Source organism: Pan paniscus, chromosome 8 (assembly GCF_029289425.2).
Source record: "Pan paniscus chromosome 8, NHGRI_mPanPan1-v2.0_pri, whole genome shotgun sequence".
Taxonomy (NCBI): Eukaryota; Metazoa; Chordata; class Mammalia; order Primates; family Hominidae; genus Pan; species Pan paniscus.
In genome coordinates, this window is record NC_073257.2 from 109,932,409 (window position 1) to 109,947,147 (window position 14,739).

General features: G+C 50.9%; 1 protein-coding gene across 1 annotated transcript in view; it reads right to left on the reverse strand.

Annotated features, from left to right (window-relative positions):
• Nucleotides 1–764, reverse strand: part of CRTAC1 (cartilage acidic protein 1) — a 150,986-nt gene extending 150,222 nt beyond the window's left edge. The window contains exon 1 of the mRNA XM_008950759.4: nucleotides 591–764. Within this exon, the coding sequence (XP_008949007.3) occupies nucleotides 591–614 (24 nt within the window). The 5' untranslated portion in view covers nucleotides 615–764. The remainder of the gene's footprint in view (nucleotides 1–590) is intronic.
• Nucleotides 765–14,739: the final 13,975 nt, after the last annotated feature.

Here is a 14,739-nt window from a genome sequence, read left to right on the forward strand (position 1 = left end):
GTCCAGCATAAGGCGGCTAGCAGCTACGCCGCGCGCGGGGCTGGCTCCCGGAGCTCTCTGCCACCCAGCGCTGTGCCCGGGAACTCGGCTTCCCAGGGGAGGAAGAGCCAGCCCGCGGGGCTCTTCCCCAGCCTGGAAGCGTAGGCACTCGGCCGAGGCCAGTGGCTTCCCCGGCCCGGGTCTCAGCCTGGCTGACTGGGAGACTCTTCCGATAGCCCGGCACATCCCTCCTCACCCGCTCCGCCCCCTCCAGGCCCCAGAGGCCCCCTCCCCTGACAGCTGACCTCCAGTGCGCCCCCAACACTTTCTCTGCCAGCTGCGGGCTGTCGCCCCCACACCTCGGCTCCCACCTCTCCGCCACCTCCAACCCGGCCGCCGCCTCACCCCCAGCCCGCGGGGGAGGCTCCGCGCGCCAATCGAGTCCAGCGCCTCCCAGCAAGTTAGGAGCGAAGCCGCCGCCTTCGCGGTCCCCGTCTTCCCGGGTTCCCGGGCGGCGTCCCCGCCACCCTTGCGGGCGGATCCGGGGGCGCGCGCAGAGCTGGAGAAACTTTCTCCGCCTTAGGGTGGGGGGCACCGGTGCAGATACTCACGCCGGGGTCAGCGCTCGGAGCCATCCTCCCGCTCTCGGCCCCGCCGCCTAGGGGCGTGGGAAGCGGGCGCTCGCTGCCGCCTCTGCCGCCGGCGCCGCCGCCTGCTTGCTCTCAGCCCCGGTCCCGGGCTGGCCTCGAGCCTCCCGCCCCGACGCCGCGCGCTCGCTTTATACAACTCCACTCGAGCGCTCCCGGTCTTATGTAAAGGCTGGCGGAGGCCCGCAGCCAATGGCGCGGCAGCTGGAGCCGGGGGCCCGGGGTGGGGGGCGCCGGCGCGGCCAATCGCGGCCCGGAGAGCCCCCAGAGCCGGGCTGGGGGAGGGAGCGCCTCCCCGCGCTGATTTAGGAGCCGGGATTGCGGTGGCAGCAGCCGGCAGCCAGGCTGGCCCGGCGCGGCGCGGCGGCCACTGGGGTGGGCGGCGGCGAAGGCGGCGGCGAGGGCGGGCGCCCCCCGCGCCCCGCCACTGCGTCGCGTAACCTTCAGGCGGCAGCGAGGCCTGGCGAGGAGGGGAGAGGGCGCCTGGCTGGGCGCTGGGGGCCCCAGGCCGGAGGGAAGCGAGGGTCCCTCGGGAGGCAGCGCAGGGAAGGAACGCGAAGGGGGAGGGGAGGGCGGCGAGCCCCAGGACCCCGCGGCCACCCATGCGCGCAGGACCGAGGGTGGAGGCGGGAGCGGCGGCACTGCCTTCCCATTTCCCCCCAGGATAGCGATCTGGCGTCGCCGGGCCGGGCCAAAGCGGCCGAGCGAGCCGCGCTGATGGCGAGATTTCGACTACGGAGCTAGCGCCGAGCCGATCTTTATCCAGCCTGGGGACGTGTCCGAGCACCTCCCGGGGACTGCTCAGTATGGAGAGCAGGGCTCCGCGACGGCCCCCGCAGGCGGGGAGCGGGCGAGCGCAGCTCGGAGATCAGGCGCGCAGAGGCCCAGGCGGCTGCGGGCAGCGCCGCTTCTACCCCACCCCCTGTCCCCACCAGCAGTGCCCCCACCCCGTCCCACCTAGTCCCTACCCCAGCAGTGGCCGAGTCGGGCCTGGCCCACCCGCTCCTGCCGCCTGCGTCCTACTAGCCTCCCTCACCGCTTTGATCACAGGTACTGCCCGCCTCTCCTCGCCCCCAACCCGCTGCCTTGGTGGTGGTGGGGGGATGGTTTCTGCCTCTCTGGACCAGGGGAATGGGGGTGCTAAGCGCCAGAAAAACACACTTGATCAGCAATGCTCAAAATACCCCTGTTCAGGCAGGAAACTGGCCTTGGTGGGTCACACTCTGAAGGCAAATCCTTTTTTTACGCCTAGAATAGAGCCTGGCACATAGTAGGCACTCAGTGTTTATTGAATGAATTCTGAGCTTCCATGAGTGAGGTCTTTGGGTTTCTGAAAGCCAGGTAAAGGGGCCACAGAAGAGAAAGACTTGGGAATCCACCATCGGAGAGGGAAGGAGCTAGGACTGTTTTCCCATCCGTTGACGCTTTTGTGACCATCACCCACTAGTCTGGCTTCTGGGCCCTTGACTCTTAGAATGATTTAAATGTGTTCTTTTATAGAGGGCCACACATCCAGCCTCTGGCCCCTGTTATCCACAGATTTTGAGCAGAACTATCAGGACCTAGTCTGGGCTCTGTTTTCAGGTCTCTGTGATCTTCCTCTGAAAAGAAATAGCTAGGCACAGACAAACTTTCTGGCTTTTTGAGCCCCCATCAAGCCTGTAAGGTTGTGGGCCCCTTTGAAAATCTGGCAAAAATTACTGAATCATTTTTCTAGAAAAATATACAAACACACACATTTACACACACACACACACACACACACACACCTTGAGTATACTTTCAGGATCATTAGGAACCCTGAGTCTCTTGGGGCTCTGTCCAATGTCAACCTGTTTCTTCAGGGGTCTAGGACAGTAGTTTATAATCACCCTCCTTTTGGGGATCACAGACCCTTTAGAACCTTTCAAGAATCTCATAAATGTTATGGATCTGTTGCCTATAAAAATGCTCACTCACATACACACATGTTGACATGCAACTTTAGGAGGGTTCGTGGATCATTAAAACTTAATCTAGGGCCCTGATTAAGAACCTTCATCTATCGGCAAATAGACTCTGCCCCCAAGGCCATATCTGATCCCCAGCTCTCTGCATAAGGAGTCCAGTTGGCTCTGCACCCTGCTGGAACATGCCACCACCTTGTTCTGAGGGCATCTGAGTCATCTGGCCAAGGCTCTGGCACCTGAGAGACTGTCTCCACACTTTCTCTGCATCTTGGTCCCCGCCACCCTCTTAATGTGGAAATAAGTTGCAGGTTGTCATATTCTGTCTGATCTATGAGCATTCCTTAGCCAGAAACTCCAACTCAGGGAGACAGCAAGTGACTGGTAATTAACCAGTTTCACTCAATCCCAAACATCTGAGCACACCTTTCTTGGTTTTTGTTCTCACCTCTCTCTTCTCCGGTGAAGCTGTGCACAGCAGCCCTCAGCTGTAGCGCCTCACCTCACCCAGACCCGACAGATTTAGTAACCAGCACGGTAATTATCAGCATTAGCCAACCAGATGTGAATAGGTGCTCTGTGCAAAATAACTGTAATAATCTCACACTTTCCTGCAGCTAGCCAGGTAAGGTTACAACAGACCAAAGGTGCTAGGGAAGGACAGAAAAATGCAGGAAATGATGGAGATGTTCCAGCCAGGAAGTGCTCCAGGGAATACAATCTGGCTTCAGCACTTGAACTTGTGAGGGTTTAGCCCAGTGGGCCAGGCAGTCCTGGTTGGAAAATTTCTCATTTCTCTGATGTCCTCGATGTCCATTTGCTCAGTTCATGTCAGTGTCTGCTCAGAGCTCCAGCCCTTCCCCACCCCCAATCCCGTGAGAGACCTCTTGTCCTCCCACATTGCCCAGACACAGCTTTCTTGAGGCAAATGCACACGGTTATAGACTGAATTGTGCCTCTCCGGACCAAATTCACATAGTGAAGCCCTAACCCTTAGTGTGACTGCATTTGGAGATAAGGCCTTTAAAGGGGCAATTAAGGCAAAATGAGATCATAAGGGTGGACCCTAATTCAATAGGACTAGTGTCCTCGTAAGAAGAGCGAGAGATACCAGAGATCTCCCATTTCTCTCTGTGCGTCCTCAGGAGAAAGCCTGCCTGAGTAACAGGAGGAGGCCATCTGCAAGCCAGGAGCAGGGCCTCTGCAGAAACCAGACCTGCCAGCACCTTGATCTGGGACTTCCAGGCTCCAGAACTGTGAGAACATTAACTTCTGTGGTTAAGCTCCACGTCTGTGGTATTGGCTATGGCAGTCTGAGCTGACTAATACACACATTTTCAGCACACCCTTACCCCATGCATCTTGTTCAGGCTCCAGTCCTTTGACCCCAGTGAAGTTGTTTTTTCTTCAGAGTGTTCCCCCACAGACTTCTTCATTCTTACCTGGGGAACATGCTTAAATTGTTTTCTCATCTGTTCATACCTAAACCAAGTCTTCCCTCCTGCGCCACCTTCCAAAACTGCCCTGGCCAGCAGTTTTCAGCTCTCCTGCAGGTCTACACCATCTTATTACCTGTGATGCACATTAGCTTTTTTTCACTCAGTGATACTTGGCCTCCCTATCAGAATATGAGCCCCTTGAAGTCCAGAGTTTGTACCTTGCAGTTGACTACCTCACAGAACCCAGCATGAAACTGGGCGCAGAGTGAACACACAGTAGATATTTGCTGAGTTATTCCAATTAAACCGATTTACTTAAAAATACTATTAAAGCTATACAGTACTTCATTTTCTAAAAACTCAAGACGTGTTGTGTGTGTTAGTCATCATCAACATCACTGGAGCAGGAGTTCTCAGGAGCTAGTTTTCTTCTAAAGTCCAGGATCAGAGAGGTTGGACTTTACGCAAGTTGCTAACAGTCATGCAACAAGTTAAGGACAGGACAAAAACTGTAGGAAACACTGAAGACAACCTCCAGACCCCATGTCCTTTCATTGACAAATGACTTTGTTAATTCTCTCTCTACATTAGAAGATTACTTGGCTATCTTCTCGCTCTCTGGGTGAGAAGTCAAGACACCAGATCTTAGAGATGCTTCTGTCCCAAGAGTTCTGTCACAGGAGAACAGAGAGGCTGGTACAGTTCCTCACACCCTTATCTGAAGCCCTTGAGGCCAGAGGCATTTTAGAATTCAGAAAGGCACCATACATAAACATTCTCAGTGAAGCTTTGAGCAGCATATTGAAATCAGACACATTAATATTTCTGCAACGAAATATATGAAGTTTACACTAAGCAGGTGTGAGGATAAAGTAACTTCACATCAGTTTAGGTCAGATTTTGCTACCAGATGAGTCTTGGCATCAAACTTGCAAAACAAAAATCCTTTTGACTTTCAGAGATTTGGGGATTTGGAATTGTAGATAAGGGATTGTGTATTTTAGGCTTGGTTGTCTCAAAAGAAATGAATCTTTTTGTAAGGGGGTGGAAAAACAGCAATAGTTGAAAATGGGAAACCACAAACTGTGAAAGAAATGAGGAGCTAAAGGGGGTATGAGGAAATAACCCCTTCTCAAACCAAGTCGTATGGAGGGGTCGTCCCTTTTTTCCAAGGAGTACACATTTATCACATGGCCGATGGGTTTCAGATGCACTTGTGGCTTGTAAGAGGCAGATGCATAGGATGGACTTTCAAGGGGAGGTAGGTTAGGGGTAAAGTTGGACAGAAACTCTTTTAGAGAAGCCACAAACCCTGGGGGATGGTTCAGTCAGGGCCAGAGCCAGAGCCATCACAGATGCAGAAAGGAGTCTTCCAGATGGCCAGAGAGTTTGTTCAGAAGACCTTGAGCTGTGAGCGCATGCTGCAGGGAAACTCTGCAGGCAGAGCAGCCCCAGGAAAGGGATGCTGGAAGAAGGAGGACATGATGGAATCCTGGGGAAGTCTGGTTAGAAAGTTTAGAGGCTGTGGGGCAGGGGGAAGCCTGGGGGTAACGATGCAAGCAGTTGTCTGCTTATCACGTTAACCTGTGCCAAAATGGCTTGGGTTCCAGGAGCTTACCTGCCTATGTGTCCAGTGAGCTATGGGGTTTTCCCACACTGTCGTGGGGGTGGCTCTGCAATCTGAGGGGCTGGTTAAGAATGTGATGCAGGGAGGGAGATGGGAAAAGGAAAGCCATGGTGGGCCGCTGACCACACAGCTCTCTACTCCTGCTTGAGATGCTCAGCCAGCAGTCTTCATGATAAACGGGCTCCCTGGAGTCCAAGTCAACAGCAGGGAAGCTTCATCTTGGATCTTCATCATTGTTGCTGACCTTGGTCCTGCTCTACCTTTCTTCTCAGGTCCTAGGACCCCACTGTTACCTTTTTCTTCTGACAGAGCTCCTGCTGGTACCCCCAGCTCCAGTCACTGGGTCTCCAGCCATTCTCACCTCCTGCTGCCCTACCCCATGACCCAGGACCTCAGGGCCTAGGATTCTGGATGCTTTCCTTTCTTCCCTGTGGCTGAGTCTTTAACACCTGCTGCCCCACATTCCAGGCATCAACTGCCCTCTTGAACCTCTGCCAACTGCCTCATGCCAGCTTCCTTTAACATGCCCCCAACCTGGCCTCACATCTGCCTCCAGCTCCCAGGACCTCCTCAGACCCTGGCCCTGCCTTGGTGGACAGGTCCTGTTTTGGGTTCCAGCCCTTCCTGGTCTGGCATATCCAGCTGCCAACCCAGCCAGGTTTCTGACAGACATGAGCTCATGGTCATGGTTTAAAAAAGAAAAGAAAATAAAAACCCTGTCAGCAGTTGGGTGGTGGTAGCATACATTTACTAGCAGCAAATGCCAGGGAGCTCCTGAGCCAGGGATGCCCTCGTCAGTTTCCATCCTAAGGGAAGAGAGAGAAATGGGTGAAAAGTGAACAGAAGAGGAAGGGGAACAGGAAGGAGTAAATAAAAGGAGGGGAAGAATCAAGAGAAGAGAGAAAGGGAAGGGAGGATGTCGGGAGAGGGAGCAAAGTGGGGTGGGAAGAGTGTCTGTAGCTATAGCCTGTTTTCAGTGTCTAAACTGAGCATGGAGAGCTTGTCATCCGTAGAGTCAGACATTGACACAAAAGAAGATGGAAAAGGTAATTGAGCCTGTGTGTGTGTGCATGTGTGAGGAGGGGTGGAGGAGGGGGGCGGGGAGAAAGAGAGAGAGAGAAAGGGGACATAAGAGAAAGAGAAGGGTAAAGAAGAGAGAAAGGGGACATAAGAGAAAGAGAAGAGTAAGGAAATGGGCCATCCAGGAAGTAGATAGAAGTGGAGGGCTAACAAGGTGGACAAAAACCAATGGCATCTGGAAAAAGGAATCCATGTTTGAAGTTTGTAAGGGCAATCATTTCTGATTACTCTTCTGATGTCATTAACCAGGGTTTGTGGAAAACCCTCTGCCCTGACCACCTATCTCTGCATCTCTTGCTTGGTTCTTCTCTGATTTTTTATAAAGCTGTATCCTCATCTTGGCACCAAATTCCATTATAGATAGGATGTATATCTCACGGGTTCAGCTTGAGGGTATGGAGGTATGTTATGACCTACCATATGCAAGGGTAAAATGAGGATAATAAAACCTCATGATGGGGATTTCATAAGGAATACGTGAGATAATGCACGCAAAGCCCTTGGCCGAACGCCTGGCACATAGTGAGCATTCCATAAATGATAGCTATCATCCTTCTTCCCTTCTTTTTCCCCTGTCTCTGTGCCCAACTGTCACCTCCTTCTGCCTGTCATTCCTGTGAAATGCCACTCATTTTCATCCTTTTCTCTTCCTCCAAGCCCTTTAGCACATCACATGTGCATTTCTCCTATTGCAGACATGTAGAGCCCCGCCTTCATATTCTTCCCACCCCAATCTATGATAATCCTTTAATTGTGTAGCACTTTATAGAATAAAAAAAAATCCTCATTAACACCTGTGAGATAGACACATAAATGAAGGCTCAGAGAGGTGTAGTGGCTTGCCCAACGTAGCACAGCTAATAAAAGGCAGAGCTGGAGCCGGGCACGGTGGTTCACGCCTGTAATTCCAGCACTTTTGGAGGCCAAGGCCAGTGGATTACCTGAGGTCAGGAGTTTGAGACCAGCCTAGCCAAAATGGCAAAACCCCGTCTCTACTACAAATACAAAAATTAGCTGGGCATGGTGGCGGATGCCGTAATCCCAGCTACTTGGGAGGCTGAGGCAGGAGAATTGCTTGAACCCAGGAGGTGGAGATTGCAGTGAGCTGAGATCGCATTGTTGCACTCCAGCTGGGTCAACAGAGAGAGACTCCGTCTAAAAACAAACAAACAAACAAACACACAGCTGGGATGCAAATGTAAGTCTCTTGGGCCAAAATCACTACATTCTCCACTGTCCACAGAGTTGAGTCAGTAAGTGATTCTTTTATGATGCTATTATTGAAGGTAGAGACCTGGTTTTATATTTCCCATAAACTTCTTCAAGATCTGGCCCACAAGAGGCCCTTAGTCAGTGTCAGTTATTTACTTCCAGGCACCCAAAAGAGCTCAGGGCTACCCTTGGCTCAGCCCTGCCTCCATGGTAAAGGGTCCTCGCTGCTTCAGTGTTGCTCTGTTCACACCCCAGAGGCAGGATCCCAGCCTAGACCCAGGCCCGTACACACCATAGATGAGGGCTGAGCAGAAGTGAAGCCAATATTCCATCCTTTGGTGAGGCAGGGAGAATATCATGAGGAATTAGGCTTGTTTAAGTATAGCTCAAACTAGCAGAGAATAAAAGCAACTCCATGCTCATTGCAACAGAAAGGAATTGAGATTTCATGAAAAGAAGGCCTTTTTCTGTGTGAGAGTTGAGAGATGTTAGAACGAGATTCCTGCAGAGGTTGTAGAAACTGCTCCCCTGGAGGTCTTTAAGAGCTGGAGCGCTATTCGCTTTCCAGCAGGATGCGGGGCTGAAGGCTGTGTGTGCAGGCGAGGGCACAGGCAGCTGGAGGAGGGCGCAGGATGCAGCAGACCTGACCTGACACCTCTACCGCGGGAGGCAGGTGGGAACTCAAAGGCAAGGCGGGGCGGGGCTGGGAGGAGAGAGCAGGCCCCAGGGAGGCCAGAGGTCAGAGGGGCAGACAGCACGAAGAGTCGCAACAGGCTGTCGAGTTCCCGGTTCCTGGTGGAGAGCCCGGCAGGCTGTTTGTTCTCGGACGTGTGCAACCGCTGCCGGCGGGGCTGTGGGCGCCGCAGCGTGGAAGGAAGGGGTGGGAAGGGGTGCATTTCTGGACCCTCGCATTGATTGGACCAAATGGACAGAAGCCAATTATTTTTCTCTGAGTAAAGCAAGGTACGGAGGCTGGCCATCAAAATATTAAACAGACATCGCTTCTTGGTCTTTTGGCTGAGATCAAGTGTAAAATATTAAACACAAATAACTAAATCTGAAGAGAAGTCTTTCACAATGCTTGTTAAACAAGAATGCTGGAAGTATTCTGGGAACACAAAAGACCCCAGAGAGAAGTGCCACATCTTCCTGCTTCCTGGAAGATCCTCTTTCACTAGAAGACCCCCTTTGCCGGGGTGGGGAGAAAGAGGAAGAGTGGTAGGTAATTTAACTGGTAAGAAATAAAAATATCTGGCCAGCCGTGGTAGCTCACACCTGTAATCCCAGCACTTTGGGAGGTCAAGGTGGGCGGATCACCTGAGGTCAGGAGTTCAAGACTAGCCTGGCCAACATGGTGAAACCCCATCTCTACTAAAAATACAAAAAAGTAGCCAGGCACGGTGGTGCATGCCTGTAGTCCCAGCTGTTTGGGAGGCCGAGGCAGGAGAATTGCTTGAACCCAGGAAGCGGAGGTTACAGTGAGCCGAGATTGTGCCACTGCACTCCAGCCTGGGTGACAGAGTAAGATTCCGACTCGGAAAAAAAAAAAAAAAAAAAAAAAACGAAAAGAAATAAAAATAACTAATTATGATTTGAATAAATCTGCATATATCATGGAGCTGAATGCAAAACTGTGTGAGCATATTTTAAACAAAGCGTGAGCCTTGAAAAGATCTTCCAGGCTTCCTGTTGGGTGAGATTTTCAGCCTCCTCCAACCTTGTGGGGATACGTGTAACCTTTTCTTTTGCGCTTAGAGTACTTTAGTAAAAAGTTTTAACAGTGCTGCTTTAGTATTTACAAAGATTGTTTCACACAACATCTTATTGATATATTCAACAAGCATTTAAGCACTTTCTGTGTGCCAGGCACTGTGCCCTTTTTGACAAAGAAGTGGGTATTTGTATTTCCCCTATTGTGGAGAAGAGGAAATAGACGCGGTGACTCCCATCACCTCCCAAAGTTCTCATGGGGCAAAGCAGAGCTAGGTATGCGGTGTCTTTCTTGGCATGCTGTGCCTTTCTGTCATGCCTGCTGCCCTTCCCATATCTCTGCAATTCCTCCTACACCCATTCCTGCCATTAAGCAATTACACAGCACTCACCACCATGTGCCATCCTCCTGAGAGATTTCCAGGCAGGAGGGGCAGGTCACAGGAAAATGGGAAACCCAGGAAAGCCAGCTGGTGCCTGTGCCTTTTCTCCTGCCTGTGATTAGGACACGGTCTGCACACGTTTATAGGTAAGGGCATCAGCACAGAGTAACTAACATCCTCAGGTCATAGGCAAAGCATCCAATCCCGTGGCTGAGCTGGTGGAGTCACAGCTCAGTGCAGAGCCCTAGGTTATCTGAGATGTGTTCAGTGCACTGGGTAGCCCAGAATGGATTGCTCACCAACAAGCATTTGTCCAGGGCTTGTTAGGTGTGGGCTCTGTGTTAGGCTGGTGGGAAAACAAAGATAAATACAACTTCTGCCTTCAAGGAGCTTACCATACAGCAGGAAATTGGCGCCCACATTGTGCTGAAAGAGGTAAGGAATAGGGCCGGGCAAGGTGGCTCGTGACTGTAATCCCAGCACGGTATTGCTGTGAGGCCCAGATGAGGCACTGCATGTGGAATGGCTGGAGAATACCTGTCTAGAGTATGCTTGAGTGACAGTCCCAGCTTTGCCACTTACTTGCTTTGAGAGGAAGAGGTAGGAGGATTGCTTGAGCCCAGGAGTTTGAGACTAGCCTGGGCAACATAGGAAGACCCCCATCTCTACACACACACACACACACACACACACACACACAATTATCCAGGGTGGTGGTGCATGCCTGTGGTCCCAGCTACTTGAGAGGTTGAGGTGGGAGGATTGCTTGAGCCCAGGAGGTCCAGGCTGTGGTGAGCCATGATTATGCCGCTGCACTCCAGCCTGGGTAACAGAGTGAGACCCTGTCTCAAAAAGAGAGGGGGTGGAAAGAGAGAGGGAGAGAGTGAGAGAGACAGAAGGAATAGAAATGGGCTGGAGACGTGGCTTCCAGGTGATGCCCCTTCTTCCCACATCCTGTGAGCTTCCTTGCCAAGGCACTGTGGGGGCAGGAGACACTTCCTTGGTTACTGTGCACCTTCACTCCCCATCTGCAAGTGCAACTCCCCCCTCTCTGCTTATTCGTAGTTGTCTCATCTTCATCCTCAGTCAAACATTCACCTTCTTTCTCTGCAGCTTCCCAGCAGCCACCTCAACCAAAGCCAGGGCAGCCTGTGGTCACAGCCAATCTGCCTAATGGCACTTTACAGATGATGGCAGCACACACTGAGACTGTACATTCAGGTGCTCAGAGCTGTTCAAGTGCTTAACTGTTTTCATCGTCCTAACAAGCCTGTGATTCTGTTCTTATGCCCATTTTATAGGTGAAAAAGCTGGGGGTAAGTAAACAGCAAGTAAGTGGCAAAGCTGGGACTGTCACTCAAGCACACTCTAGAAAGGTATTCTTCAGCCATTCTGCATGTAGTGCCTCCTCGGGGCCTCACAGCAATACCATGGTGTAGGTTGATGGGGAAATCTAGACCACAAGGCTCAAATGCATTATTACCAAGCTCAATTCATCTACAGGCAAAGTGGACACGGGAACCCAGGTCTGCCTCTTAGCTGGTGTTCTTTTCACTACATTTTGTTGCTGAAGCCGGAAAATATTCCCTGTATGTTTCCAGTGGCCCTATACCCACCTAGTCTTTGGAGGATTTGTTTTTGCACTTTCCTACTGGGTGAAAACAAGCTCAAAACAGTCTTGACCACGCTTAAGCCAGAAAAGCTTGAAAGACCGCCACCTGGTGGCTTTCTCGGTGGTGGCGACTGAAATTGACCCCAGCCTGCGATCAGTGGCCTTGGGTGTCAGTGGTGAGTCTGGAAGAGTAGACGTTGGAGTTTATGGCCACTGACTGTGTGCCAGGTGCTCTGCTAAGTACTTTAAAGGGCTCCCTCTCATTTATTCTTTGCATTAACCAAGTGAGGTTGGTCCTATTCTCTTTGGCTCCATTTCAAAGATGAGGAAGCTGAGGCTCAGAGGCAAAGTAACCAGTTCAAGGTCACACTGTTAATAATTTATTTTTATTTTTATTTTTATTTTTTTGAGATGGAATCTCTCTCTGTTGCCCAAGCTGGAATGCAGTGGCGAGATCTTGGCTCACTGCAACCTCTGCCTCCCAGGTTTAAGTGATTTTTGTGCCTCAGCCTCCCAAGTAGCTGGGATTACAGGCACGCACCACCACATCTGGCAAATTTTTGGTTTTTAGTAGAGACAGGGTTTCACCACACTGGCCAGGCTGGCCTTGAACTCTTGACCTCAAGTGATCTGCCTGTCTTGGCCTCCCAAAGTGCTGGGATTCCAGGTGTGAGCCACCGTGCCCGGTCTATAACTCTTCAAGCTGGGCTTCAAATCCAGATTTCTCTGACTCTAGGTCCTGCTTCTACTTAACTACTCCTTATCTTACCTCCCCAGCCTTACCCCATCAGGCCATGGCCCATCCCCCAGTCCTGCTCACTGAGCCGCAGCCACTCCGACCATCCCTCTCTTCTTTGGGCTCTCACACAAGGAGAATGTTCCAGGCAGAAGGCACAGCAAGTGGTCTTCTTTGCACTTTCTGTGCCCTCTGTCTGGAACGTTCTCCCAGATTTGCCTGTGGCTGGTTACTCATCCTACAGATCTCAGCTCATATGGGTCACATCCTCAAAGATGCCATTCCAACCATCCATCTAAGTTGTCCCTGCCCAAACCCAGTTCCTCACTATCCCATTACCTATCTGCATGTCCTTCTGAGGGCTTAGCATTCTCTGAAAGTATCTTGTTTGTTTGCTTGTCTGTTGTCTGTATTCCTCACTGGGAAGGTCAGCTCCATGCTGAGTCTCAGTGCCTACCCTACTGCTTGCCTAGTAGTTGCTCCATAAATGTGTACTGGATGAACGATCAGAAGGAAGGCGACAGGAGAGAAAAGGTCCCATGACTGGTATTTTATCCATCTACTAACAACTCAGGGGGCCTTCTCATTCCTCCCATTGTTGGTATCATCCTTGCCTCCTTCTTCTTTGGACCCCACCTCTTTGTATCCAGGACCAGAGGTGAAGGGAGGCCAGAGCTAGGAATATAGATATTACAAATATAAGATGGCTTGCATTTCTGGTCCTTGGTATTTGATATAGCTGAAGAGTCTGGGTGTTTTTGGTAGTGGTTGTTGTTAATTCTTGTAATTAGCTTGTATCTTATAGATATTGCTCTTGGCCATTTAAAAAGAGGTTTAATTGGTCATTCAGGCCTGGAACCTATTCTGTTTTCCAAGTTTATTACTTCCTCCACCACATTCAGAACCTGGCAAGGTAGATTAGCATCTCAGGATTAGAAACTGCCCGTTCTCACTCACCCACGCTTGGATGTGCTCCAGAAAACAGACACTGGCTCGTGAATTTGAATTTAGAATCCTGCACTTGTAAGGAGAAGCTCAGACCCAGGCACAATATTTAAGATCTGCTGAAAACAGGCGCAGAGTACAAATGCTTACAGAGATGAGTTCCTAGCCAAAGACATGAGCGGCCTCAGAAAGGAAAAACCACGGTAGCTAATGGTCATTAAAGCTTAGTTGATGGAATTTCAGAGAATGAAGACAGCCACAATCCCAGTTAAATAATACCAGGAGAATTTAGCTCTGAGCTGACAGTGCCATGACTGTGATGTGGTGGCAGAGTGGTGCCAGGGTGACCACCGGGTGAGGAACTGGGCAACCTGGCCTCTCATCTGGGCCGCCACTGTCCCACTGTATGTCCCTAGTTAATCTGGAAAGATAAAACTGAGCTGGATGATCTTTCACATTCCCTGCAGTTCTGATGCTCTAGCCCTTTATTTGGGAGTAGAAGCAGGAGGAAGGTCTGGAGGAAAGGAGGCTAAAGTTTATCGAGTTCCTTCTCTCAGTCAGGTACTGAACTGAGCACAGTGGCATCACTTCTTCATAGCAGCCCTGCTAGCATAGTCTCTATTTTGCCTATGAGGAAAAAAAAAATAGGAGGCTAAGTGACATGTCTAAAGTCACATAGCTGGACCATGACACTCAAGCCAGCACACTTTCTACTTTGCCACAAGGCATCTGGCCACTTAAAAACCATCTGTACCCGCTGCTCCGGAATATCTGATTCCTAGAAGTAGCACTCGCCTTCTATGGAGCATGACTTTGATCCACACAGTGACTGGGAAAGAGAGATGTCAGCTGGGTTGTCAGATTTCCTGGTTTATTTCAACACTATCTTCTGGCTCCCAGTTAGGCAGCTCAGGGGTGAAAGCTGCCCTTGATGTAAGTAATGAGCAGTAGAACTTGCGTTATAGGCTGACCCCACAGGACACTGAATGATTCTGTAATTATACCACACAGTATTCATTGAAGGCCATGCATGTGCTGTACACTAACAACAACAATAGCAATAACAGCAGCAGCAGCAACAGCAAAAACAGTAGCAACGACAGTAGCGACAACAGCAACAGTAGCGGCAACAACAGCAGCAAAACAGCAGCAACAGCAACAACAGTAGCGACAACAGCAACAACAGTAGTGTCAACAACAGCAGCAAAACAGCAAGAGCAGCAGCAACAACAGCAGCAGCAACAGCAGCAACAACAGCAGCAATAGCAGCAACAACAGCAGCAACAACAGCAATAGCAGCAGCAACAACAGCAGCAACAGCAGCAGCAGCAACAGCAACAACAATAGCAACAACAGCAACAACAGTAGTGGCAATAACAGCAGCAAAACAGCAACAGCAGCAGCAGCAGCAACAGCAGCAGCA